Source organism: Canis lupus, chromosome 5 (assembly GCF_003254725.2).
Source record: "Canis lupus dingo isolate Sandy chromosome 5, ASM325472v2, whole genome shotgun sequence".
Classification (NCBI taxonomy): domain Eukaryota; kingdom Metazoa; phylum Chordata; class Mammalia; order Carnivora; family Canidae; genus Canis; species Canis lupus.
The window spans coordinates 60,364,611-60,391,036 of record NC_064247.1 but is presented as its reverse complement, the minus strand read 5'-3'; the positions used below and the strand labels follow the sequence as shown (position 1 = coordinate 60,391,036).

The window sequence follows — 26,426 nt, the reverse complement described above, 5'->3', positions numbered from 1 at the left end:
CGCTTTACGGGAAACCGCCTCTAATTTCCTGTCATGGCTGATTCGAGAAGGCGAGACCCGGACGGACCCCCGCGGGCCTCTCTGCCGCGCGCGGGCCGCCGCCGCCTCGCGGGTCGCTGTGACCCGCCACCGCCGGGCGCGGGCAGCCGGAACGCCCCGCACCAACAGGCGCCGCGCAGGGCGAGGCTGACCCACGCGGCCGCCCCCCGCGGCGCCGCCCAACAGCCGCCGAACCTTCTGGAAGCGGCACCCCACCGCGCCCCGCCGCAACCAGAACCGGACGCCAGCGGAGCCGGCAGCCGCCGGGGGGCGGGGCGGGGGCGGGGCTCGGGGCGGGGCGTGCGCAGGAGGCCGCGTTCGATTCGCCGCCGGCGCTCAGGCCCCGCCCCTCCGGCGCCATGGCCCCGCCCCCACCCTCCCCCTCCATGGCGCCGCCCGGGCTCATTCATTCCGCGCCAGGCCTGCCAGACACCTGCGCTCTCTTTCAGCCGCTCGTCGCCGCCGCCGGCATGTCAGGCCCCGCCGCGGAGACCCCGTCCGCCATCCAGATCTGCCGGTAAGCAGGCCGCGCCGCGCGGGGGGCGGCCAGGACGCCGAGTCTGCGCCCCGGCCCGCGCCCCTCGGCGCCCTGCCCCCTCCCCGCCCCCGCCCCCGCCCCAGCCAGTGCCCGGCCCTGCCTTTCCGGCTCGTCGCCCGCCTGCCGGGCGGGGATGCGCCTCAGGCCCCGCAGCGCCGGCCGCCCCTGGCAACCCGGGGACGGCGCGGCCGCCACGCACGCAGTTTGCGGGAGGAGTAGACGCGGCGCCCTTCCGGGCCGGGTCGGTGCGCATCCCCCGCGCCCCGCCCCGCCCCGCGCCCGGGCGCCCCGGGGCCGCAGCCCGGCCCCAGCTGAGCCCCCTCACTCGAGGGCGTCCTCCCGGCGGTGGTGCATCGCCAGCCGGAGCCCCCGAGTGGAGGGACACCGATTACCAGCTCGCCGGGCGAGCCCCTGGGTGGGTCCCCGAGTGGGCGGGGGCTGCGGAGCTACAGCTCGGTCCGTGGCCTGCCTCGGCTTCTGCGAAGAGCCGGTGTTCCCTGAAGACCAGAAAATATCCTCCCGCTAACGGCTTACTGCTCCATTGAGCCCGGAAGCGTCTTACATAATGGGGGCGAAGGGTGGTTCTTCGCCCGTGTCTTCCTGCACGAGCCCTTCGGGTAGACCGAAGCCCCGGAGGAAGCCGGAGATCACGAGCTGGGTTATTTCCCACTGGAGCGCGGAGGGCAGCCTCAAGGTTACTCTGCACCCCTTTGGGAAAAACCAGAAGCAGACACGCTGGTATTTGGGCCTGAGCAGAATAAGGGCAAGAAGTCCGGGAAAGCCACGGCAGGACTGGGGCCTGTAGCAGGGCCTGGCCTGGCTCACCCCGAGGAGGGAGCCGCTTCTTGCTTTGGGGGCGGCAGGTTCCTCAGCTTTGCAGGCGGGTTCCTCAGCTTTGCAGGTTGGGCATCACACTGACCCTGGGTCCCAGGCAGGTTGGTTTCCTGTGGATGTTGACATCTCACCTGAGAAGGCATTGGCTGGGTATATATTAAGTGCGGGATCAATGGACTGCCTTGACCTCTCACTTCTACTCGGTCAGAAGCCTTTCCTGACCTCAAGGTCAGTTTTGAGTTTTCCAGGGAGAGAAGATTTTTAAGGGGAGCCTTACTGTGTTCCCTTTGTTACTGGTGGTGTGGTGGTTAAGGCCCCACCAACTCCCAAGCTCCAGGGCAAAAATAATAGAAGCGGTTAAGTTGGGAAAATGATAGGCCTGGAGTCGGGGCCTTGGATCCTTGTATTGGTCAGGTGACCTTGGCAGTCAGTGTTTGCAAAAGGCCTGTGTATCTGCTGTCTCATTGGGTTTGCCCAACTTCCCTGAGAGGCAGGATGGCAGGGATCTCACCTCTGTGAAGTGAGGAAGGAAATTGAGGCTCTGGAAGACCCAGTGTCTCTCTAAGTTCATCCAACCACAAGACCTGAGGGTAGCTCCTGCCAGGTGAGCTGTATCCAGACCTATATATTTTCCTCTGCACTCCCTTTCAAAAAAGAAGATACTGACTTCAGTCTACACATGGAAAGCCAAGCTTTTTTTTTTTTTTTTTTTTTTTTAAATTTTTTTTTTTTTTTAATTTATTTATGATAGTCACACAGAGAGAGAGAGAGAGGCAGAGACACAGGCAGAGGGAGAAGCAGGCTCCATGCACCAGGAGCCCGATGTGGGATTCGATCCCGGGTCTCCAGGATCGCGCCCTGAGCCAAAGGCAGGCGCTAAACCGCTGCGCTACCCAGGGATCCCGGAAAGCCAAGCTTTTATTTACTTCATCAGTATGATGAATACCCAGTTTGTACATGTTATCTTTTGTTAAGCCACCTTCTAATAGTTAATGGTTCTTGGGTAGCTTTAGGCACTTCTGTGTGTGCACAAACAAATGTGTGTACCCATGGTGTGTACCACACTGCCTCTGGCATATTCACAACTGCATTTTGTCTCTGAGTGGCCTTGGAACAAGTGGGCAGGATGCCTGGCTGAGGTGAGCGTCATGTGCCCAGCATGACTGCCAAAGGGTGTCGGGGTGGGGCTGTGCTGAGGGCCAGGCTCACAAGGGCTTGGCCTGGAGAAACTACAGGACATTGGAGAGTGGACATAGCAGGGTGGGGAGCCCTTTAAGGACATTTAAGCTGATACCCTGTGTTGAAAGAGGAGCCTCCTGGCCAAAGACAGCCAAGCCCATGAATTTAACAAGTTTCACTGGATGCCTCCAAGGAGCAAAGTGCCATGGAGGGACACTGACCAACGTGGAAAATTTGGTCCCCACTTTTGGAAGGTTCACAGGGCAGCAGGGAAGGATGCCAGACTCTCCATCATCCTAGATAATTAAGATGCTCTCAGGTTTTTTTTTTTTTTCATGCTCAGTTTTGAAGGAGGTGTTGGAGGGATGGGGCTTGAAAGGCTGGGGTAGGCAGTGGTTAGAAGCAGCTCCGCAGTCCAACAAGGAAAAAATGTCATCTGCTAAATAAACATTAGCATTACTTAAATGAATTCAGCCTCTGCCCCTTTGGAAGCTGCCTGGCCTTTCAGTGTCCCATTTTCTCATGGGTGGTTCTGGGTGTTAAAGAAAGTGTATCCAGTGCTTGGCAGTGCTTGGCTGGCACTGTGTAAGTAAATGGGAGCTCTTTTTGTCCAAAAAGTGGAACACAGGCTCAGGGGGCCTGGATTCAAATCCTAGCTCTCTGCCTCATGGCTTTAGGCACGTTCCTAAACCTTGCTGGGCCTCCGCTCTTTTATTTGTGAAGTGGAGATGATAATGCCTCCTTGAGGGTGGCTGTGGGGATTACAATCTTTGGCATGCTGCTGGACATGGTGCTTATGAAAATGGGCTCACAAAGAGGGCAATTTACCTATGAGAACCTGAACTTTGGATGGGCGGCCACTGTGGGATGTCATTTCCTCTACCTTTTGACCTAGCCCTAGGTTACAGGTCCAGGACAGCACTTAAAGTCTTAGAAGAGCTTTTTCTCTTTATTTATTTTGGTTTATTTTTAAGTAATGTTTATTTATTTATTTTTTAAATATTTATTTATTTATTTATTATAGACAGAGAGAGAGAGAGAGAGAGGCAGAGACACAGGAGGAGGGAGAAGCAGGGTCCATGCCGGGAGCCTGACGTGGGACTCTATCCTGGGACTCTAGGATCGTGCCCTGGGCCAAAGGCAGGCGCTAAACCACTGAGCCACTCAGGGATCCCCCCCTTTTCTTTTTTTAAAGATTTATTTATTTATTTATTTATTTATTTATTTATTTATGATAGAGAGAGAGGGAGAGGGAGAGGCAGAGACACAGGAGGAGGGAGAAGCAGGCTCCATGCTGGGAGCCCGAAGTAAGTAATGTTAATAAACATTTAGTTAGTAGATTACATTTTTCTTTGTTGGACTCAGAGTTCTAGAATGTCAGACCTGGAAGGACCCTTAGGGAGCCCCCAGTCCAGCTCTGTCATGTTACAGATGGTGAAAATGAGGCCCTCAGAGGTTAAGGACTTGGTCAAGGGCAGCCCTTGGGCCTTGACCAGGAACTGAAGGCTACTGGTGGATTATTCCCTGCTAGGTGTCCCTGTTGCTATAGTTTTTCCTCTGTTTACCAAAGCTGAAGTTTATATTTGGTTGTGAGACTTAACTATGGTATCAGTGTGGGCCCCTAAGAACAGCCCCCGAGTGTTTACTGAAATAAAGTTCAAGGATGTGTCTTGTAACAGGTTGTTGGAGAGTTAGGCTTCATGGAGCAGTGATAGAAATGGTCCATGTCTGTACAGTCCAATATGGTAACCACTAGTCACTGGCCACTGAGTGCTTGAAATGTGGCCAGACGTGGAGAAACTGGATTTTTTTTTTTTAAAGATTTATTTAGTCATGAAAGACACACAGAGAGAGAGAGAAAGAGAGAGAGGCACAGGCAGAGAGGGAGAAACAGGCTCCATGCAGGGAGCTCGGATGTGGGTCTCGATCCCGGGTCTCCAGGATCATGCCCTGGGCCGAAGGCCGTGCTAAACCGCTGAGCCACCGGGGCTGCCCTGAAGAAACTGGATTTTTAATTGCATTTATTTAAACTTATTTGAATGGGGGATCCATCCTGGGTGGCTCATTGGTTTAGAGCCTGCCTTTGGCCCAGGGCGTGATCCTGGAGTCTCCGGATCAAGTCCCTCATCGGGCTCCCTGCATGGAGCCTGCTTCTCCCTCTGCCTGTGTCTCTGCCTCTCTCTCTTTCTGTGTCTCTCATGAATAAATAAAATCTTAAAAAAAAAACTTATTTGAATGTAAACATTGATAGTCTCTTCTGACCTGTGGCTACATTGTGGGCCAGTATAGTATGTAGTGGGATTTAGAAATTGGGATTTGTGGCAGGCTTATGAGAGGAAGGATTTCCTAAAGGTTTCAGAAGCTCCCTGGGGACTGCAATTGGCTCTCAAACCACCTAGTTAATGGAGGTGGACCTTGGTATGGACTTTGCCCTTTGCTCGGTGTGGATAATCTAGGAATTCTTTATTTGTAGGTAAGTGTGTGAGGTCTGCTTGGGGTTTTTTGTTTGCATGCTCTTAGATGCAAATCTGCTCAGAAATGCCTTGAGTTAGGAACTGCTTTGTTCACTGTTGTGTGGGGAATGCCTGGAGTAGTGTCTGGCCCCTAGGAGACACAGCATCTGGTAGATGTGGCATTTAGTAGCCAAAATATTAGTGGAAAGGACCTGAATTCTAGTATGTTAATGGGTTAGATTTTTTTCCCCTTGGACTCTGTGTTTGGATTTACAGTGGAAATAATGAAAACACTGAATCTGATTTACAGAAACCAGTGCTAACTCCCTTCTTGCCAGGACAGAGAGGCTCTGGGAAAAGGCACAATCGTTGCAGCCCAAGGAGCCTATGGTTGGGTAGGCTGTGCTCACCCACTGCCCAGCCTCCCCCATAAGTGAGCCAGGTAGCTTGGCACCACAGCCCATCAGCTCCCCACATTCAGTCTGGCCAGAGGTTGCTTTCTCCTATTAATCTTAAAAATAAAATTGCCAGTTATTTTACCAGAAAAAAAAAAAGATTTATTCAGGAATTGCAGGGCAAGGAAGCTTATAGCAAAACCATAGGCAAGCTTGGAGAACAAAGGAGAGGAATGCTGTTTTATATTGGAGAGGGGGGAACTTCTGAGGGTTGTGGGAACCATAAGTCTATTGGAGCAAACTGGGAGTTCAGAGTGTAGTGGCTTCTCTTTGGCTGAGTTGTGACAGTCCCCCACTGGCTGGGGCTGTTGCCAGGGGAAGAGGAAAGCTTGCTTCCTGCTCCCGGGGTGGTACAGTAGGATCTACCGCCAATGCACTTGCAAAGAGCTGCTTTTCCTGGCTGGCCTGCAGGGTGTGAGAGCTCCCCCTGCCGGCCCCTGACGCCACTCTAAAGGAGGTCTTCGATGTTCTTAGCCCTGTGCTGGGGGCTTATCCAGGTGGGACCCAGCCCCCGTGGACACACTGTGTGCCTCTAGGTCCACTGTGTCTCCCTGCCAGAGGTGTTCTCGGGAGGAGGACACATTATGTGGTCAATCCCCTCCTCCCCACGGACCACCTACATCTGAATAACTGAGACAGCTTGTTACAAATGCACATGTTCTGCATGCAAATTACACTTGAGTAGAAAATCAACAAAATGCAGATTTTAAAACATTTCTGAGATACTTGGGGGAACTCGGATATAGTCCTTTGAAACTTAAAAGATACTAAGGAATTTCTAGTTTTTTAAGGTGAGATCATTGTAGTTATGCTTTTTAAAAAATGACCTCATGAGATAATGATTACAGACAATAATATGCACCTTTTTTTTTTTTTTTTTTTTTTAAGATTTTACTTATTTACTTAGAGAAAGAGAGCATAGAAGAGCAAAGGGAGATGGAGCGGCAGGGATTCCTGATGCAGGGCTCCATCCCAGGACTCCAGGCACGACCTGAACTGGAGGCAGAAGCTCAGTCAGCTGAACCACCCAGGTGCCCCAGTATGCACCTGTTTTAAGCCTACAGCTCACTGAGTTTTAGCAAATGTGTACACCTGCAGAATGACCATCACAACTGTGACATAGGATGTTTTCATTACCCAGCCCCGACCCCTGGTAAACAGGTCTGCTTTCCTATCACTCTGGTTTCTGCCTCTTCTAGAATTTCACGGGGATGGAATCATATACTTGGCACTGTCCTTGTGAGCACCACTTGCTGTATGTGCTGTGCTTCTTTCTTACCGCCCTGTTATATTACCTGTGCTTTGTTTCTCTTTTCACCAGTCAGGCAACATCTGAGAACTTTCTAGCTGTTGGTGGTTGTGAATACAGTCCACAAATGTGGATTTCAAAACTTTTAGGACATCATTGGGGAAACTTGAACACTCACTTGGTACTTGACGACACTAAGGAATTGGTGTTATATTTTAGGTGGAATAATTGTTTTGTGGTTCTGTTTTTTTTTTTTTTTTTAAGATTTTATTTATTTGAGAGAGAGCATGGACCCACATGCAGGGGGAGAGGGAGAAGCAGACTCCCTGCTGAGCGGGGAGCTCGACATGGGGCTCAATCCTGGGACCTTGAGATCATGGCCTAAGCCAAAGGCAGACCCTTAACTGACTGAGCCACCTAGGCGCCCTTGTGGTTCTGTTTTTAAATGGGGTCTTTCTCTTTTATTTATTTTTAAAATTTTTTTAATTTATTCATGAGAGACACACACAAAAGAGAGAGGCAGAGACACAGGCAGAGGGAGAAGCAGGCTCCATGCAGTGAGCCCGATGTGGGTGGGACTCGATCCCAGGTCTCCAGGATCACGCCCTGGGCTGAAGGCAGACTCCAAACCGCTGAGCCACCCCGGCGTCCCTGGTCTTTCTCTTTTAGAGGGAATGCTGAGATACTTATAAATGCCGTTCTGTGATGTCTGAGATTTGTTTAAACTCAGTGAGGGAGTGAGTGGGAGTAGAGAGGAAACATGTCACCTGAAACCAGAATTGACCAGTGGAGTTGTTTGGTGGGGACTCAGGGATTCATTTCCTTCTCCCTGCTCTTGTAAGTGATGTTTTCCACAATAGAGAATAAAACGACAGGGACGCCTGTGTGGCTCAGTCAGTTAAGTGTCTGACTCTTGGTTTCAGCTCAGGTTGTCATCTCAGGGTCCTGGAATTAAGCCCTGATTTGGGCTCCATGCTCAATGGGGAGTCTGCTGAAGGTTATCCCCCTTTGCCTCTGCTCCTTCATCGCTTGCACTCAATTGCTCTCTCTCTCAAATAAATCAATAAAATCTTAAAAAAAAAAAAAAAAAAAAGAATGAAAAGGCAAACAGCCTCTTGAGTCCATATTCCAGACCTACTGCTTTTTCGTCTTGGGGGCCAGGGCCAGAAATCCGCATCTCCCTCAGTGCTCCACTGGAGCTTGAGAGCCCCTGTCCAAAGTAGGGATGGGAATTTCCCACTGTGTGCATGCATACTTTTCCTCAGCTACCCTGCTGTCCCAGGACCCCTGGGACAGGGCTGGCAGCCTCCCATGGGGACGACACCTCCCATGCAGAGAGCTTTCCAGTCCAGGTGGAGCTGCTCATCCCTGCTGGAGGCCTGGTCTGGCCTGATGGGAGTTAGAGGCTTATAGGTCGTGGAGATGGGAATCTTGGCCGTCTTGCCCACAGCTCCACCCACTTCCTCCTGTTAACTTTTTTTTTTTTTTTTTTTTTAAATTTATTTATGATAGTCACAGAGAGAGAGAGAGAGAGGCAGAGACACAGGCAGAGGGAGAAGCAGGCTCCATGCACCGGGAGCCCGACGTGGGATTCGATCCCGGGTCTCCAGGATCGCGCCCTGGGCCAAAGACAGGCGCCAAACCGCTGCGCCACCCAGGGATCCCCCTCCTGTTAACTTTAAAAATAAAAATTAGGGATCCCTGGGTGGCGCAGCAGTTTAGCGCCTGCCTTTGGCCCAGGGCGCCATCCTGGAGACCCGGGATCGAATCCCACGTCAGGCTCCCGGCATGGAGCCTGCTTCTCCCTCTGCCTATGTCTCTGCCTCTCTCTCTCTCTCTCTCTCTCTGTGTGACTATCATAAATAAATAAAAAATTAAAAAAAATAAAATAAAAATTATTTTATCAGCAAAACTGGGTTTATTCAGGAAAAGCAGAGAATTGCAATTCAGGACATGCAAGCTGTGGAAAGACCATAAGCAAGGCCAACAAACAGAGGAGAGGAACATTATTTTATGGAGAAGGAGATCAGGAGGGGTGGTTCTGAATGAGAGGTTGGTGATGACAATTTCTCATTGGCTGAGCTGCAGGGGTAGTTGATTTCTTATAAAAATTCAATGTACATCTTTTTCCATTGGGGCCCTTAATTAATGATTCTTTCCTATCAATGATTCTTCTCTGGAAGTCTGTAATTGGCAGTGCTTCCTGGAATTGATATCGAATGCCATGGATCCCCCTTCTAGCCTGACTCCACTTAGTTTTGCCTTATTAATTTTCATGCCATTTTTGTTTTGGGTTTTTTTTTTTAGGGGAGAGAGGGGCAGAGGGAGAGGGAGAGAGAATCCCAAGCAGGCTTCACGCCCAGTGCAGAACCTGACACGGGGCTTCATCTCACAATCCTGAGATCATGACCTGAGCTGAAATTGAGAGATGATCACTTAACCGACTGAGCCACCCAGGCACCCCATGTTTTTTTAAGATTTATATATTTATTTGTTTGAGAGAGAGAGAAAGTACATGAGCAGGGGAGGAGTAGAGGGAGAGAATCCTCAAGCAGACTCCTTGCCGATCCCAGGACCCTGTGATCATGATCTGAGCTGAAATCAAGTTGAATACTTAACTGGCTGAGCCACGCACTTGCCCCTGCTTTGTTTTTGATCAAGCTCTTTCTCTGAAAGCATTGCCGATCAAGAGTCAAGGTTTTGTTATTCAGTGGCTTTGTCCCTCAGTGCCAGGAAGGATCTCCTGGTTGGCATGTCCTATCTTGGAGGGGAAGTGCGTGGCAGTTGGAAACCATGTAAGACCACATTTAAGGAACAAGGAAAGTTAGGAGGAAGGACTCCCAGGCACTTCCATCCATGCTACATATTTATCAAGACCATGAGCATTGGAGATCATCTCCTTACTGAGTATCATTTTTACAGAAGTTTGACAGGCAATGAAACACGAAACTTAAAGTATTTGTACAGCAGAAGAAGTAACAACAATTCCAAGTTGTATGGGTTGGTTCTGTACTAGGACTGGAGGTCTGAAAGTAGCCAACTGAAAATATGTATTGGTACTTACTCTGACTTAGAGGAAGAAATTCTCCCTACAGAGGCAAAGCCGGAGTCCTGTATGCCTCCTGGAAGTCACTGCTGAGAGTGGCCACAAGAGCAGGATAGCGAGGGCAGCCCGGGTGGCTCAGCGGTTTAGCATGGCCTTCAGCCCAGGGTGTGATCCTGGAGTCCCAGGATCGAGTCCCACGTCAGGCTCCCTGCATAGAGCCTGCTTCTCCATCTGCCTGTGTCTCTGCCTCTCTCTCTCTCTCTCTCATGAATAAATACATAAAATCTTAAAAAAAAAAAAAAAAAGAGCAGGATAGCGAGTACCACGGAAAGAATTATCTGAGGACATTTGGGATGGTACAGAGCAGGTCTAAGCATGAAGTAATAGCTAATGAACTTTTTGGCAAAATAGTAAAACTTCAAAGATGTATTAAAGCAGCATTGTTATCTCAAAATAACTGCTTGGAAAACAAATATTATTCATTAAGACAGCCTATAAGGTTGCAAATTCAGAGACTATGAGTTTGGGTAAGAACCCAGAGTCAAATAATACTTGAGGTGAAAGACTCCTGTGACTCCTGAATCTTCTAATCCTTCAGAAAAAGCAACTGAAAACTAACTTGTCATGGGATCATGATGAGGCTGTTTCTGAAAAAGGCCATAATCCAAAAAAAAAAAAAAAAAAAAAAAGTTTCCCTTTTTTGTAGAGGCTTGGGGAAATGTGAACGAGGGCATTATCTTTCCATGAAAGTAAGAGTAGAACCAAACAGCGAGGAGAAGGCACACAGACCTGGTCCAGACATCCGAGGAAAGCTGTCTCGTCAGATGCCATCTGCTTCACGCCTGGGAAGCCTCTGCTTTCAGGTCACCAGCTGGTGTGCTGGTCAGTCAGGGTTTGTTCCTTCCTCTGGATGTGTTGTGTGAATCCAAGAGTCTGTTCCTTGGAGTTTGGTGGCACAGGGGCTGGGTACCAGTGCCTGAGAAGGGCATTTCCAGCAATGTTGGAGAGTCTTTGTGGAGGTGACTCTTCCAACAGATGAGATCTCCAGGTTGCAATGTGATGCTTAAGGTTTTTTATCTTGGGAATGGTTGGTAAAATGGTGGTTCTACAAAATATGGCTATTTTTAATTTTTATTTTTTTAAGATGATTTTTTAAAAAGGATTTTATTTATTTATTCATGAGAGACATAGAGAGAGGCAGAGACGCAGGCAGAGGGAGAAGCAGGCTCCATGCAGGGAGCCCGATGTGGGACTCCTTCCTGGGACTCTAGGATCATGTCCTGAGCCCAAGGCAGACGCTTAACCGCTGAGCCACCCAGCAGTGGCTTGATCAATAAGAAGTTTGAGAGGAGCTACTCAGGTGGGGATAATCTTTTTGAACAGAATTTTAACCCCAGAAGAAGTAGTGTGCTGCCCATAAGGGAAAGGGTCAGGCCAGTGAAAAAATGTATGAATTGTGACTAACACGTATTTATGAGACAGGCAAAGCTGTTTAACATCCATTTGTGTGAGCAGGTTTCCCCAGATTGCACTTTGGTGGGTAAGTAAAGTAGGCATTTTTTGCAGGCTTGTTAATATTTCTCCTCCAAAAAACAAAATTCTTCACCAATATTAGTTCATGAGCACTATCATTTTGTCAGTGGACCAGTGGTTTAGTGGATGTACAGAGATGAGTGGTGGGAGTTTTAGAATTTCCAGGAGGGCCAGATTGTTATTAGGTCCAAAACCAGAGTTCTCTCTTTTTATTGATCCCACAATGTTTAGATTTCCAATATTGTTTTTCCTTCTCTGGGGCCAATTGTGGGATATCTCATCGATTTTTCCAAATTATCATCTGGAACAACATCCCTTTGGATCACGACAGAGACTTGGCTGTTGGTTTTCTTGATGGCATCATTTTCGGGAGAAATGTCAGCGAGGTGATTTCTTTTGGTCTCCAGGGAGTTGCATCTGGAATCCTGAGGAGCCTTAATCATAGCCACAGCAGCCAGCAAAAGTGTGGCATCTGATAAATTTTGTAGATGGGACCATTTTTAATTCTATTCCCATTCAAGGTAAGGAAACCTCACTGTTAACCAACATTCCAAAGTCATGAGCCATGGTGTGCTGAGCATTGGTATAAATGTGGTTTTACCCTTGACCAACACACAAGGATGGTTAAAGGGGATCCTGTGATTCTTTCTTCAGTGGCCTTAACTAACAGGGTAATTGGTGGCAGGAATGGCTGTGAAGCAGAGGGGATTTTCCTCTGCCACAGGGTCTGGACGATGGTCCCTGTTTTTGTGGGTGAGTGCTCTAAGGCATTCCTTTCCCTCTCATTTATGGAGAGGAAAAAGAGAAGTTAATTATTAGGATATCTGAGGGCAGGGGTCTTATTAGGCTCTTCTAAAGGCCCCAAAGCTGTGTTTTCCTGATCTTTCATTTTTTTAACTTTTACTTTCATATTTATAGTAGGCCCCGTGCTCAATGTAGGGCTTTGAGCATGTTCTCAAGATCAAGAGTCGCATGTTCTACTGAGACTCCGCCAGCCAGGAGCCCTTGATCTTTCATTTTTTAGTAAAACATGTATAGATTGAGCCGTAAGAGAGGTTTGGCATCCAATTTTGACTAACCAGCCAATTCAAGAAAACTTTGTAATTGGAGCTTAGTTTGAGGTTTTGGGAAGTTCAGGAAGCCTACCTGGATTCTAACGTAGTTCTTGTTCTGAGATCAGGTTTCCTAGTATCAAACCTGATTTTAGCAAACTGCAGTTTTTCTTTGGGGTTTTATGTCCCTTTAAGGCCAAAAGTGTTAACAGGTGGATGCTGTCTTCTTGTGAAGAGGTTTGAGAAGGGCAGTGAAGAAGCAGATCATCTATGTATTATAATAAGTAGAGCCTACAGAAAATTGTATATCATCCAAATTATGTTTTAAGGTTTATGAGAAGCAAGGACCATCTGTGAAACTGTGGGGCATTACTGTTCAAATGTATTTACGTTCTTCCCAAGTGAAAGCAAAAGGATCTTGGCTCTCCTTATTAACTGGAATACTGAAGATGCACTGCATAGATCAAGTGCAGTAAAAAACTTGCTTTTTCTGGGAACAAATGTCAGCAACATACAGGGGTTAGGAGCAACAGGATGCTGAGAGATAACCATGTTGTTTTTTGCTTGGAGGTCCTGGATAATCCTCCTGTAGAGAACAAGATGGCTTGCTCTTGTCAAGCAGTGGCTTGTGTCGGGGGCCTCTGTAGTTTCTCAGAGCTCCAACGTTGGGAATTAGGCTGGCTGGAGGGGATGCAGGGGCCCATAGTGCTCAAGATGGTAGCAGTCTTGGGGCGCCCGGGTGGCTGTCAGTTAAGTGTCTGCCTTTGGCTCGGGTCGTGATCTCAGGGTCCTGTGTTCAAGCCCCATATTGGGCTCCCTGCTCAGCGGGGTATCTCCTTCTTCCTCTGTCTCTGCCTCTCTCCCTGGTCATTCTCTCTCTCTCTCTCTCTCTCTCAAATAAATAAAGCTCTTTAAAAAAAGATGGTGGCGGGCAACCCGAGTGGTTCAGCGGTTTAGCACTGCCTTCAGCCCAGGGTGTGATCCTGGAGCCCGGGGATCAAGTCCCATGTCGGGCTCCCTGCATGGAGCCTGCTTCTCCCTCTGCCTGTGTCTCTGCCTCTCTCTCTGTGTCTCTCATGAATAAATAAATACAAAAAAAAAAAAAAAAAAGATGGTGGCAGTCTTGGGGCACCTGGGTGGCTCAGTCAGTTAGGTGTCTAGACCTTTTTTTTTTGGTGTCTTGACTCTTGATCTCAGCTCAACTTGACGTCAGGGTTGTGAGGTTAAGCCTTGTGTTGGGTTCCATGCTGGGCTCGGAGCCTACTTAAAAATGGTAGCAGCCTTATTCCAATGTCCTGGCTTTTTGCCATAATAGCAGAAACTAGGAGGTTTTGGTTTTATTTAGGACCTTCATCTGCTGGAGTTGAAAACGGAGAGTTTCGTGGATACAAGTGAGCTGGTTTGCCAGATTAGCTAAATTTAGAGTGGACATAGTTTCCATTTCATCCTATTACTTTTCTTTTTTTTTTTTTTTTTTAGATTTTATTTATTTATTCACGAAAGATACAGAGAGGCAGAGACCTAGGCAGAGGGAGAAGCAGGCTCCCTGTGGGGAGTCTGATGCGGGACTCTATCCCAGGACCTGAGATCACACCCTGAGCCAAAGGCAGATGGTCAACCACTGAACCACCCAGGTGTCCCTCATCCTACTCCTTTTAACTCAAAGAAAAATCCCAGTTCCGCCTGTTCATAAACTTAGTCATATGCTCCCCAGGTGGATTCAACATTTAAAGGATGACCAGAATTTTCTTTAAAGGCAATTTGGAGTTGATTATAATGGTCATGAACAGGTTTCACCAGTCTTGTGTGCAAGCCTGACTTCTGTTCCCATCAGCAGGCTGCTATAATTGCCCCATGGAGATTTCCAGCAAGTGTTCTAGCATCTTGCTGCAAGTTGGGGGTCTCTTTCTTTCAGGATATTCCCATTCGGCTAGTTGCCTCTCATGTTTGGCTTGGTACTCACCTGTGAGCCTGTGGACTAGTTGATATAAATCTGAGAAAGCAAGTTGGTAAGGTTTGAATGACTATTAGATTCTGCAGCTTATGCCCGGGTGGCTCAGCAGTTTAGCGCCGCCTTCAGTCCAGTGCGTGATCCTGGAGACCCTGGATCGAGTCCCACATTGGGCTCCCTGCACGGAGCCTACTTCTCCCTTTGCCTATGTCTCTGCCTCTGTCTGTGTCTCTCATGAGTAAATAAATAAAAATCTTAAAAAAAAAAAAAAAGATTCTGTAGCTTACCTTTGCAGGTCCTCAAGTCACTTTAGGAAACTCAAATTGTGGGTCAGAATTCAGCCTTAGTCTGAGAAGGTAAGAAATATGGGCTTTATTTGGATCCTAAGACTTACCTTTAAAGGGGCACTTTTTTTTTTTAAGATTTTATTTTTTTATTCATGAGAGACACAGAGAAGTAGAGACATAGACAGAGGGAGAAGCAGGCTCCTCGCAGGGAGCCCGATGTGGGATTCAATCCCTGGACCAAGATCAGGCCCTGAGCCAAAGACAGACGCTCAACTGCTGAGCCACCCAGGTGTCTCAAAGGGGCACATTTTAATAGGTTCAAGAGAGACTCAGAGGAAGAGGAAGGTAGGAGGTGGTGGGACCCTGGATGTGGTTGGGGCATGTCCTGAGACAGAGAAGATGGGAAAGGGAAGAGGAGACCTCAGGAGCCTCTGTGTCCATTTTTTTTTTTTTTTTAAGATTTTATTTATTAATTTAAGTAAACCCTACTCCCATTGTGGGGTTTGAACTCATGACCCTGAGATCAAGAATCACGTCCAGAAAGTGTATTTTGCAGAAGCATTTCTAGATTCCTGATAATGTTCTAGACCTTCAAAGTACTGATACCAGTAGGTGTCCTGGTTTTAGAGCCATGGCTGTCCAGTTTAGTTTGAGAAAGTAAGTTTGGGGAGATTAAAAGTTCCCATAATGGCCATAGAAGTTCTAAATTACATTCGGTTAAGTTGGTCCATTTAGTTAGAAGTGTGCATGGCAGGGGGGTGCCTGGGTGGCTCAGTCGGAGGACCATCTGCCTTCGGCTCATGATCCTGGGGTCCTGGGATCAAGCCTCGTGTTGAGCTCCCTGCTCAGTGGGGAGCCCACTTCTCCCTCTCCCTCTGTTGTTCCCTCTGCTTGTGTGTGTGCTCTCTCTCTCTGTGTCAAGTAAATAAATAAAATCTTTAAAAAAAGTGCTCATAAAAAAAATGCTCATGAGGAGGGATTATAGTTTTTAAACATAAAACCAACTGTGGTCCCAGAAGTGGGGGACAGCACCCCCAGTTTTGATGATGGGGACCCCATCTCCTTGAGGTTTGTCTCTAGAGCACACAGAAAAATTCCTACACAACACAGTTTGAACAGGAACAGAGGGATCCCTGGGTGGCGCAGCGGTTTGGCGTCTGCCTTTGGCCCAGGGCGTGATCCTGGAGACCTAGGATCGAATCCCACGTCGGGCTCCCGGTGCATGGAGCCTGCTTCTCCCTCCGCCTGTGTCTCTGCCTCTCTCTCTCTCTCTCTCTCTCTGTGTGACTATCATGAATAAAAAAAAAAAGATTAAAAAAAAAAACAACTAAAAAGTCAAAATAATTTATAAAAAAAAAGAACAGGGATCCCTGGGTGGCGCAGCGGTTTGGCGCCTGTCTTTGGCCCAGGGCACGATCCTGGAGACCCGGGATCGAATCCCACATCGGGCTCCCGGTGCATGGAGCCTGCTTCTCCCTCTGCCTGTGTGTGTCTCTGCCTCTCTCTCTCTCACTGTGTGCCTATCATAAATAAATTTTAAAAAATTATTAAAAAAAAAAAAAAAAAAAAAGAACAGGAACAGAAATCAGACCAGAGGGCAGATAAGTGAGTACTCACTGAAAGGTCAGAGCCCAAAAATAGATCCTGAATGAAGTCAGGCAAGCTCAAACACAAAGACAGCAGTACTTGAAATGTGGGAGAAAACTTGCCTTCACAATCCAGGGTCAGCAAGGAAGCGGCAAGCCCTCCTGGCTGGCTTTGGGGGCACTGCCACCTGTGTGTCTACTGGCCTCAGGGTTGCTAGGGTTGCCCCTGCATCCCACTTCTGATCCCCAAAGAATGGCAACCTTAAAAATACAAAAGTCAGTTATTTTACCAACAAACATGGGTTTATTTGGAAAGAGCAGAGAGTTGCAATTTGGGACAATCGAGCTGTGGTAAAACCGTGGGCAAGTCCAACAGACAGAAGGGGGAGGGTTATCAGGGAGCAGAGGGGGGAGCCTGAGAGGAAGGAATGGATGTCCACCAGAAAGGAGCAAGGGCTCCAGGTGATGGTGGCCTTTCCCTGGCTCAGTTGCAGGGGTGGCTGCGTTCTTGTGGAAGAGGCAGCATGCACCAGATTTCAGCTGAGGATTCTTTCCTGGAAGCTTCTTTTGTCAGCATCTGTGATTGCTGTGGAGTGGCACAGCTTCCCCTCTAACCTACTGACTCCATCCAGTGGGTTTTCCTTTTATGAGTGGTCATGCTGCTACTCCACAGACAGGCTGTGGCCCTGTTGTCGCCCTCTCTCATTTGCTCAGGAGAGAGCCAAGCTCGATGATCTCAGGGCCCGAGTCATGAATTCCATGCATCACTGGGGTTGTAGAGAAGCATCCTGTGAGACGCTTCCGGAAGCAGAAGTGCCAGTTTGACCGTGGACAGAGGAAGGGCGGTCCTAGGAGGAGGCCACCGGGAGAGGGAGACCTGCATTCCTGTAGGGAGGACTCTGGGCTGGTCAGGCCTGCTGGCGAAACGGGAGTGGAGGCTGCTAGCAAGCCCTGTGCTGGCAGCTGGGTAAACTTGTTGTGAAATGAAGCTGCTTGTCTATGCTCTCCGCCTCCGTGCGCTCGCCAGGCAGGCAGCGACCTGGGAGCATCTGGGGCCTGGGAGCTCCCAGCGTCCTGGGGAGAGATGCTGCGCTTCCACGAAGGCTTTTGTAACCAGGTCTGATCTGCTGTTTCGAGCCTGTGTCACTCCAGGGTAGGGTGACAGGGACATTTCTGTGCCCACTGCAGTGGCATCTTCCACTCTTGGTGTCCAGCTCGTAGGGCAGACTGAGCCTTGGGTCACATGACTCAGGATTTATTGTTAATCAATTGAGTGCTGGGTGTTCAGTGAACTGCTTGATGGAGCATACCCACTCACATGTTCATCTGGAGTGGAGGATCTAGCATGCTTTTCTGCCAGGGACCAGTTGAAACCTGCCAGGCTTTGTTGGAGGACATGGGCTTTCAGGTTTGGTGGGCTCCGGGCTCTGGGCAGCTGGCACCTTGGAGGGGTTGAGGCAGGTGTGGAGATTGAAGCACTGTGCCTGCCAACAGCTGTTCCGGCTCATCACTCTCTGGGCACGCGCTGCTAAGCAGTCTGGGGATGTGTGCATTCTGCTTGTCCCCGCAGGGAAGGGGTCAAGCTGAAATTTTGGACCAACAGGTTTGTACAGGGCGGGGGGAGCTGTCCTTGCGTGGTGGGCTTATCTTCAGCAGCATCACCTTGTGCTGCTTTCCGGGGCCTTCCTGTGTTTATTTCAAACTTTTACAGAAACTTTGTTCAGTGGATGTATTACCCCCCTACTTTGTACCAGCTCTCCTGACACGTAACCCGTGTTCTCTATGACTCACTCACTGAAGTGTACAACCTCACCAGCAAAAATAGGTTTATTTGGGAATAGCAGAGAATGACAACCCGCGTCAAGCATGCTACTGTGAAACCACTGGCAAGTCTGGAGAACAAAGAGGTTGCTTTTATAGAGGGAAGGGGGAGCTGGGAGGGCTGTTGTAAACTAAAAGTCCATTGGAGCAGACTGGGAGGTGGAAGTGTGGTGGCTTCTCATTGGCTGCATTGTGACAGTCTCTCACTGGCTGAGTTGATGCCTGAACCTGAGCGCCTCTCTTCCTCCGCAGGGGTACTGGGGTGGTCGGGCAGGAGTGATGTGGTGGGGACCTGTGGAGACCTCTTCCAGATGTGGTTGCAGCTGACCAGTTGGGTGTGAGAGCGCCCCCTGCTGGCCTGTCGATTCTGTTCTAAATGAGGCTTTATTTTTTATTTTTATTTTTTTTTTTTATTTTTTTTTTCTTTATTTTTTATAAATTTAATAATTTTTTATTAATTTATTAAATCCCCTCCACTCACTAATCTCTATTCTTTCTCTATCGGTTTGTCTTTTGACATTCCAAATAAGTAAAATTGTGCCATCTGGTGTTTTGTGTGTGGCTTCTCTCACTGAGCATCCTGTTTTCAAGGATAATCTGGGTTGTAGCAGGTGCCGTGCTTCCTTCATCATCCACTGTAGGGGTACATACCGTATTTCACGTATCCATTCATCAGGTGATGGACATTGCTGCATTTCCACCTTTTGGCTGCTATCTATAATGTTGCTATGCGCACTCCTGTCCAAGTCTTTGTGTGGGCGTATGTTTTTATTTCTCTGGAGTATATAGCCACTGTGGCTTAATAAATATATATTTGATCTTTTTCCCTGGGTCCTGGCACAGAGTTCCTAAAACACTTGAAACTTCCTGTATGAGAGTGTCTTTGGTGTGCTCTTGAGATGAGTGGTGGCTGGGAGCCCATGAGATAGCTTGAGGATGAGGGCCAGTAGCCAGGATGGCCCAGGCATAGCTAGAGGGTCAGAACCTTCAGTTCTACCTCCTACCTGGATGTGGGAGGAGGGAGGGCTGGAAGTTGAGTTAATCACCAGTACCTCCATAATGGGACCTCCATAAAAATCCCCAGCAGTGGAATTTGGAGATTTTCCAGGTTGCTGAACACATGGAGGTGTTGGAAAGGGCGGTGTGCCGGACTCCCACTCCGTGTCATGTCCTATGAGTCTCTTCCATTTGGCTATGCCTGAGCTGTATATGCTTTATAACAAACTGGTAAATAGGAATAAAGTGTTTGCTTGAGTCCTGTGAGCTGCTCCAGCACATTATCCAATTGGAGGAGGTTTTTGTAGGAACTCCATATATAGAGCCAGTTTTTCTGAAGTGCAGGTGGCCTGGGACTTGGACTGGCATCAAGGTGAGGACAATTGAGCCCTTGAACATAGGATCTGCACTAACCCTGGGCGGTTAGCGTCAGGACTGCATTGAGTTGTAGGACACGCAGCCAGAAAAAAAACCCCGCACACCAGATGTCAGAGGTGGTATGAGTAAAACTAGTTGATCTGGGAGTGGAATTGCTGGGTCCTATGGTTACTCTAGAGGTAAGCTTTGGAGGAGCTGCCAGGTGTTATCCAGCCTGGCCATTGTTTTGTTGCCCTCCCCCAGCAGTGCCAGAGGGTTCCACATCAGTGCTAGGTATCTGCCTCTTGGGTTGCAGCTGTCCTGGCCTAGTGGGTGTGAAGTGGCATCTCACTGTGGCTTTGATTCCTTTTTTTTTTAGATTTTATTTATTTATTCATGAGAGACACGGAGAGAGAGGGGGGGGGGCAGAGACACAGGTAGAGGGAGAAGCATACTTCATGCAGGGAACCCGACATGGGACTCGATCCTGGGTCTCGGGATCACACCCCGGACCAAAGATGGCACTAAACTGCTGGGCCACCGGGGCTGCCCTGATTCCCTTTTTTTTTTTTTTTTTTTAAGATTTTATTTATTTATTTGTGAGAGACACAGAGATAGGCAGAGACAGAGACAGAGGCAGAGAGGGAAGCAGGCTCCCTGTGGGAAGCCCGATGTGGGACTCTATCCCAGGACTTTGGGAACATGGCCTGAGCTAAAGGCAGATGCTCAACCACTGAGCAAGGCAGGCATCCCAAATAGGATTGGTTTCTTAATTTCTCTTTCTGCTAGTTCATTATTAGAGTATAAAAATACAACAGAAAAAAAAAAATAAAAAAATAAAAATAAAAATACAACAGATTTCTGTATGTTAATTTTGTATTCTGAAACTTTACTGATATCACTTATTAGTAGTAATAGTTTTTTGGTGGATTCTTTTATTTATTATTTAAAAAAAAGATTTTATTTATTTATTCATAAGAGACACACAGAGAAAGGCAGAGACATAGGCAGAGGGAGAAGCAAGTTCCCTGCAAGGAGCCCGATGTGGGACTCATCGGACCCTGGGATCACCACCTGAGCCAAAGGCAGATGCTCAATCACTGAGCCACCCAGGTACCCCTTTTTGGTGGATTCTTTAGGGATTTCTCTATATAGTATCATGCCATCTGCAAATAGGGACAGTTTTATTATTCCTTACTGATCTTAATGCCTTTTATTTCTTTTTCTTATCCGATTGCTGTGGCTAGGAGTTCTAGTACTGTGTTGAATAGAAGTGGTGAGAGTTGCCTTGTTTTTGGTCTAAGAGGGATAGCTTTCAGCTTTTCATGGTTGAGTATGATGTTAGCTGTGGGCTTGTCATATATGACCTTTATTATGTTGAGGTATGTTCCCTGTATACCCACTTTTTTGACAGTTTTTATTATAAATAGATATTAAATTGTGTCACATGCTTTTTCTGCATCTGTTGAGATGACCATTCAGTTTTTATCCTTCATTGTGTTTTTTTTTTTAATTTTTTAAAATTTATTTATGATAGTCACAGAGAGAGAGAGAGAGAGAGAGAGAGAGAGGCAGAGACATAGGCAGAGGGAGAAGCAGGCTCCATGCACCGGGAGCCCGACGTGGGATTCGATCCCGGGTCTCCAGGATCGTGCCCTGGGCCAAAGGCAGGTGCCAAACTGCTGCGCCACCCAGGGATCCCTCCTTCATTGTGTTAATATGGTGTATCATATTGATTGATTTGTGGGTATTGAATCATTTTGCATCCCTGGATTAAATCCCACTTGATCGTGCTTATTGACCCTTTTAATATATTTTTAAATTTGGTTTGGTAATATTGTGTTGAGGATTTTGCATCTCTGGAAAACATATTACTGATACTCTTAGTCCAGCCTACCCAACAATATTTTTTTTTACTTGATTTTGCTTTAATTGCTTTCATGTACCTACTAAATTTTTACATATATTTTTATGTAACTGATAGAATATAGAATAGAATACACTTAAAGAGTGGAGTTAATTTTGTAAGAAATTCCAAACTATCTTCCACAGTGGCTGCACCGTTTTTGCATTCCCATCAGTGAGTGAGTTCCTGGGCTCCACAGCCTCCATACATTTGGTATTTTGTCTGTGTTCTGTATTTCGGCTATTCTAATATGTGTGTAGTGGCTTTAATTTGCAATTCTCTACTGATTTATGAAGCTGAGCATCTTCTCATGTGCTTATTTGGCATCTGTATGTCTTATTTCATGAAGTGTCTGTTTGGATCTTTTGCCCATTTTCAAATTGAGTTGTTATTGTAGAATTTTAAGAGTTCTATATTTTGGATACAAGTCTTTCATCAGGGGGCACCTGGATGGCTCAGTGATTGAGCGTCTGCCTTTGGCTCAAGTCGTAATCCCGGGGTTCCTGGGATAGAGTCCTGCACCAGGCTCCCTGCTGGGAGCCTGCTTCTCCCTCTGCCCATGTCTCTCTCTGTGTTCTCTCAGGAATAAATAAATAAAATCTAAAAACAAAACAAAAAAACCAAAACAACAAAAAAAAGTCTTTCATCAAATACGTGTTTTATAGATATTTTCTTCCAGTCCTTGGCTTGTCTCTTTATTCTCTTAACTGTGTCTTGGTTGGTTTCTTCAGCTGGCCAGGGGCAGGAGCCAGGCCTTTTTCTGGCCAGGTGACAAGGAAAAGTGCCACAGCTTCCAGGAGCTCTCAGCTCTGCACTCAGCTCCATGTAACAGGTGAAAAACAGACCCTGGTGGTATGATGGCTGACTTCGGGACAGTGGCAGGTATGACAGAACCAAGACCAGACCCGAGACTGTGTCTCCTGGGCCCACTTGTGGTGGGCATTTCCTTACTGCCTCTTGTGGGAACCTGCCAGTGTGGTCTATGGGTTGTGCCCCATGGATGGGCTGTTTGATGCCTGGTGTGTTGGGCGGGGCTGTGGTTGTAGAGGCTGAGTCGCTCCCCTCTCACCTTTCTCCCTTCTCTGTCGAATCCTGGTCACCCCAGAGCCATTGCCATTGACTGTCTTCAGTGGCATCCTCCTTAACATTCAGGGGAGTCTGAGCACCCCTGCACAGGGAGACTCAGGGTGGCCACAGTGGCAACTAGCCCATGCTCTCGGTTATTCTGGAGAAGTCCTCAGGGCCTGTTCATCTGCCCACTGCGGGCTTCACTGCCGATGCCCTGCGGGCATGAAAAAGGGCTTTGATCAGTGCTGTGGTGGTACTGGCTTGCACTGGGCAGGTAGGGCTCCTAGTGCGGCCTCCTTCCCATCTCTTCTGGGGGTTGCAGGCATAGAACTGGTGCTGAGATGCTGGGGGTACCTCAGAAGCCCTGAAGCTGCTGCTGTGTCCAGCTGTGCCTGGTTTCCTAGGGGCAAAATTCTGGGAGCCCTATCCTGAGCCAGAGTGTTTCGAGGCCGTGTCGAGGCAGAGGGTTCTGGAGGTGGAGGAGTGGGCCTATTTCCCCACAGCTGTCTGCCCCTAGGTATTTTCAGGACAGCTGTATTGTGCTATACCTCGCATCCCGTGGGTTCATTCACTCTTGAGGGTAGTTCTGTGTTTCCTGGTGTGTTCACAAGGTTGTGCAGCTGTCACTGTGATTTAATTCCAGAACACCACCCACCCACTCCACCCTCTACCGAGTAGCACTGTGCTCTTTAGCTCTCCCTTCCCGTTTGCCTCCACCAGGCCCTGGCAGCCACCAGGTGGCTTTCTTCTATGGGTTGGCCTGCTCTGGATACTTTGCATCCATGGAACTGTGTCTTTCGTGATGGCTGCTTGCACTCAGTGTCGTGATTTCACGATTCTCCCACGTGGTAGTGTGCATCAGTACTCGATTCCTGTCTGTAGTCAAATCCTATCCTGTGGATAGACGGCCCTTCATTCATCTGCTTCTGTGTGATGGGCACCTGGGCTCTTCCCACCTCTTTTGGCTGTTAGGATAGTGTTGCTGAGAACCTTTCCGGACGTCTGGTTTTATCGTTTCAAATGATTCTTGGATAATTTAGGACATAACAAACCACCTTATGGTTATCTCACTTTGTAATTATTTACTCATAAGGCTGATAAGAGAGGATTGCTCCCTGTGGACAGATCTGTTACCGACTTGAACCAGCGTGCTGCAGGACCGGGCAGATGAGGCACCGTCATCGCTGATATGATCGAGTTGTGGGTGGACTTGCAGGTATTTTTCTTGGCTGTGTCATTTCCTGCAGATTTCCCTCATTGCATGTCTCTGCTGGGTTTTTTTGTTTTTTGTTTTGTTTTGTTTTGTTTTTTTAAAGACCTTAGCTCTACTGGCCTAGGGTGTATCCACGTATTCAGGTGTTAAGTAATTGACCCTGCCTGTCGTTCCCATGGATCGTTCCAAATCTGAAAAATGTCTTTCCTCTCATGATGACAATAGGAAGAGAACTTCATTTGGGTCTTCACTCTGTGGATTGTCTCAAAGCTTTTCTCTAGGTTAGCGTTTTCTCAGTCGCTGATGTGGGTTTACCTCTCTGCACGTTGCCCCCCAGCATCTCTGCACCACGTGCTGTGCATCCCCCGCCTGGTGCCAGCTGGCCTCTCCATCAGAGATATATCACTCGGGATTCCCTGGGTGCTCCGGTGAGAATCGTTTCTCTTTAAGCCAGTCCTGTAGCGTTTTAATGATCTTTCCATAATTGAGAAATAACATGGTGGGGCAAGTTGCACCCCGTTCTTGTCCGTGTGTGAGTCATTGCTTTATCACTGGGGTGGTGTTCTGACAGGAAGGACAGTAGGGCTTGCAGTGTGCAGAGGCTGCGTCTCCCCTGGCCCATCACCCTCCCAGGACACCACCCCAAAGGAGCCAAATGCTATGTGTCCCAGGTCTGTGTGATACAGGCCTGGGGCCTCTCTCCTCACCTCTGCATGCCAGCTTTACACACAGGTAGAAGTTGGGGCTTGAACCAAGTCATTTCCAGCATCTTTTCTTGACTCCAGTTTGCTGTGATTTTAGGGAATTTGAAAAGGTCATGGACACATGCAGTGTTTGGATGATGGGGTGGCCTCACCTTATTTGGAGTGAGCAGTGTGCCCAGAAGACCCAGGGTTGGGACCAAGGGGGAGAGAGAAGTCAGTGTTGCTTAGGGAGGCGGCAATGCCTGCATGGATGAAAGGGACCAAGTCCAAAGGGCACAGCATCTGGGTTGAGGCCCTCCTCTGGATCCCATCTGGCTGCGGCTCCGAGAGGGACTAACAGAGACCATGCTTGTGCTGCGGCGAGGCACATCCCTAAAGGTGTTTAGGAAGGGAGCTGAAGAGGCCTGTCTTAGGGAGAAGGCCAAGCTGTAAGACAACTGCGGGATGGCTGGGGGTAGAGGTGCTTGGAGGGGGCGCTGGTGGTGGATATGGGGTGGGAAGAGCTGTGGTGCTTGCACTGGTGGCCTTGGGGGCCTTTTCTCCAGCCTGTAGGTGATAGATAGGCTTGACCAAAGCCAGAGCATAGCCCTCTTATGTAGGGCACCCAGAACCCACTGTGTTGGTCTGTATCCTGAGCGGCGTGTGGGGGCAATGCTCTTGGCCTTTTGGTACAGGGGTGGGGAGTGGGCCCAGGCTTCTCTAGGCAGGGAAGGCAGGAGGAGGGGCAGGATGATGACCAGGTGCACACAGCCTGAGCACCCAGCTGACCAGAGGAGACCTAGGGTGGGCGGGGTGGTGGCCTCCATCCACTCTGTTTCTCTTTGATTTGACACCTTTTCATGGCACTTTGTGTCCTGCATGGTGCCAGGTATGGGGGACATCTCAGTGAACAGGATGGCTCCAGGCCAAAATCTGGAATTTTGCTTCTGTCTCTTCTCACAGAGAAGTGGGAAGACTTGAGACAGTAGCACATGTACCTTTAGGAGTAATTTGTATTTTAGGGAGGCCACCAGGAGCGGGGAACATGCTGGGCCTTTGGTGAGTGAAGCTGCAGGCTGAGTTTGCCTGGACCTCGCTGGTCCTAAGTTGACCTCCTGAGCACAGTACCTGCCAGAGTTGCTGCACAGGGCAAGGCGGACCTGTGCCCAGGAGCCAAGCCAGGTTGACAGTTCTTAGGCAGGGTGCCCTCAGGTGGCTTGCAGGCAGATTCAACCATTCATGGCAGCCATCCTGGCCCCTGATTGCAGAATTCCTGGAGAAGCACAAGGAAACACTTGCGCTTAAACACAAGGAAAGTAATTACACATCCAGCCTCCTCTAACAGGGCTGCCAACTGCTCCTCGGCAACTCTGATGGCTTGCCTTCTTTCCCCCCAACACCAAGTGCAAACGGAAGGTCTGTCCCTGGTGGCCTGGCACCACGAGAGGCGGGGAGGCAGGTCTGTGTGGTGGGAGGGCAGCAGTGTCAGCCAGGGGAGAGCTGGGGCTGGCAGGCTGGCTCTTCCTCTACCTGCTTCCCTTCTGGTGGCCCACCTGGCCCCTAGAGCCTTAGGAGGTAGTCTTGGGGACAGGTGTCCCATGCCAGCCCCTCTGGGCAGGATGTTGGGCTCTGCACCTGATGTGACCCCTCACCGTGAGTCTGACTCTGTCCTGAGACCCTGGAGAAAGTCCGGGCAGGCATTCCCCTCGTCTTTCGGCCTCCCAGAGGCTTCTGAGAGACCGCTCCTGTGACTTCTTGATGTCGCCGAAGGGCTCAGAGAGGCACTTCTCCACTGTCATTATTTGTAAGTGAGATTTCTATGACAACCAGCTTTTAGTAGACTCCTCGGATTGGTGTGGCAGCCTCTTCCTGGTTCAGTTGGGCAGCCTAGTGTGGCGGGGAGTTGGGACGGTGCTTTTGGAGGGGAAGAGGGGGGTGACGTGGCTACCACTAACCCCCTTGCTTCTCTCGGGGACCCAGGACGAACCGCGGGCATGGCTTCCCAGTTGAGCAGGTACCGCCAGTCACATGCCCCTTCTTCTCTTTCAGGAAGCCTGTAGCAGAGAGTCTGTCTGGGGGCACCGTGAAGGGATCAGGTGGTAGAGGGCGTGCGGCTCCTGTGTCCAGCCGGTGGGCTGTCTGGCTTCATGGGGCCGAGGACAGCTGTGCCTGCTCCAGTT

General features: G+C 48.9%; 1 protein-coding gene across 2 annotated transcripts in view; it reads left to right on the top strand.

Annotated features, from left to right (window-relative positions):
• Nucleotides 1-396: 396 nt before the first annotated feature.
• Nucleotides 397-26,426, top strand: part of ACOT7 (acyl-CoA thioesterase 7) — a 102,385-nt gene continuing 76,355 nt past the window's right edge. The window contains exon 1 of one of the 2 annotated variants that reach the window (XM_025427321.3): nucleotides 397-556. In XM_025427321.3, coding sequence (XP_025283106.2) covers nucleotides 399-556 — 158 coding nt within the window. In that variant the 5' untranslated portion in view covers nucleotides 397-398. Of the gene's footprint in view, nucleotides 557-17,077; nucleotides 17,320-26,426 lie in introns of those variants that run through there. The other variant, XM_025427322.3, reaches the window with a different exon arrangement.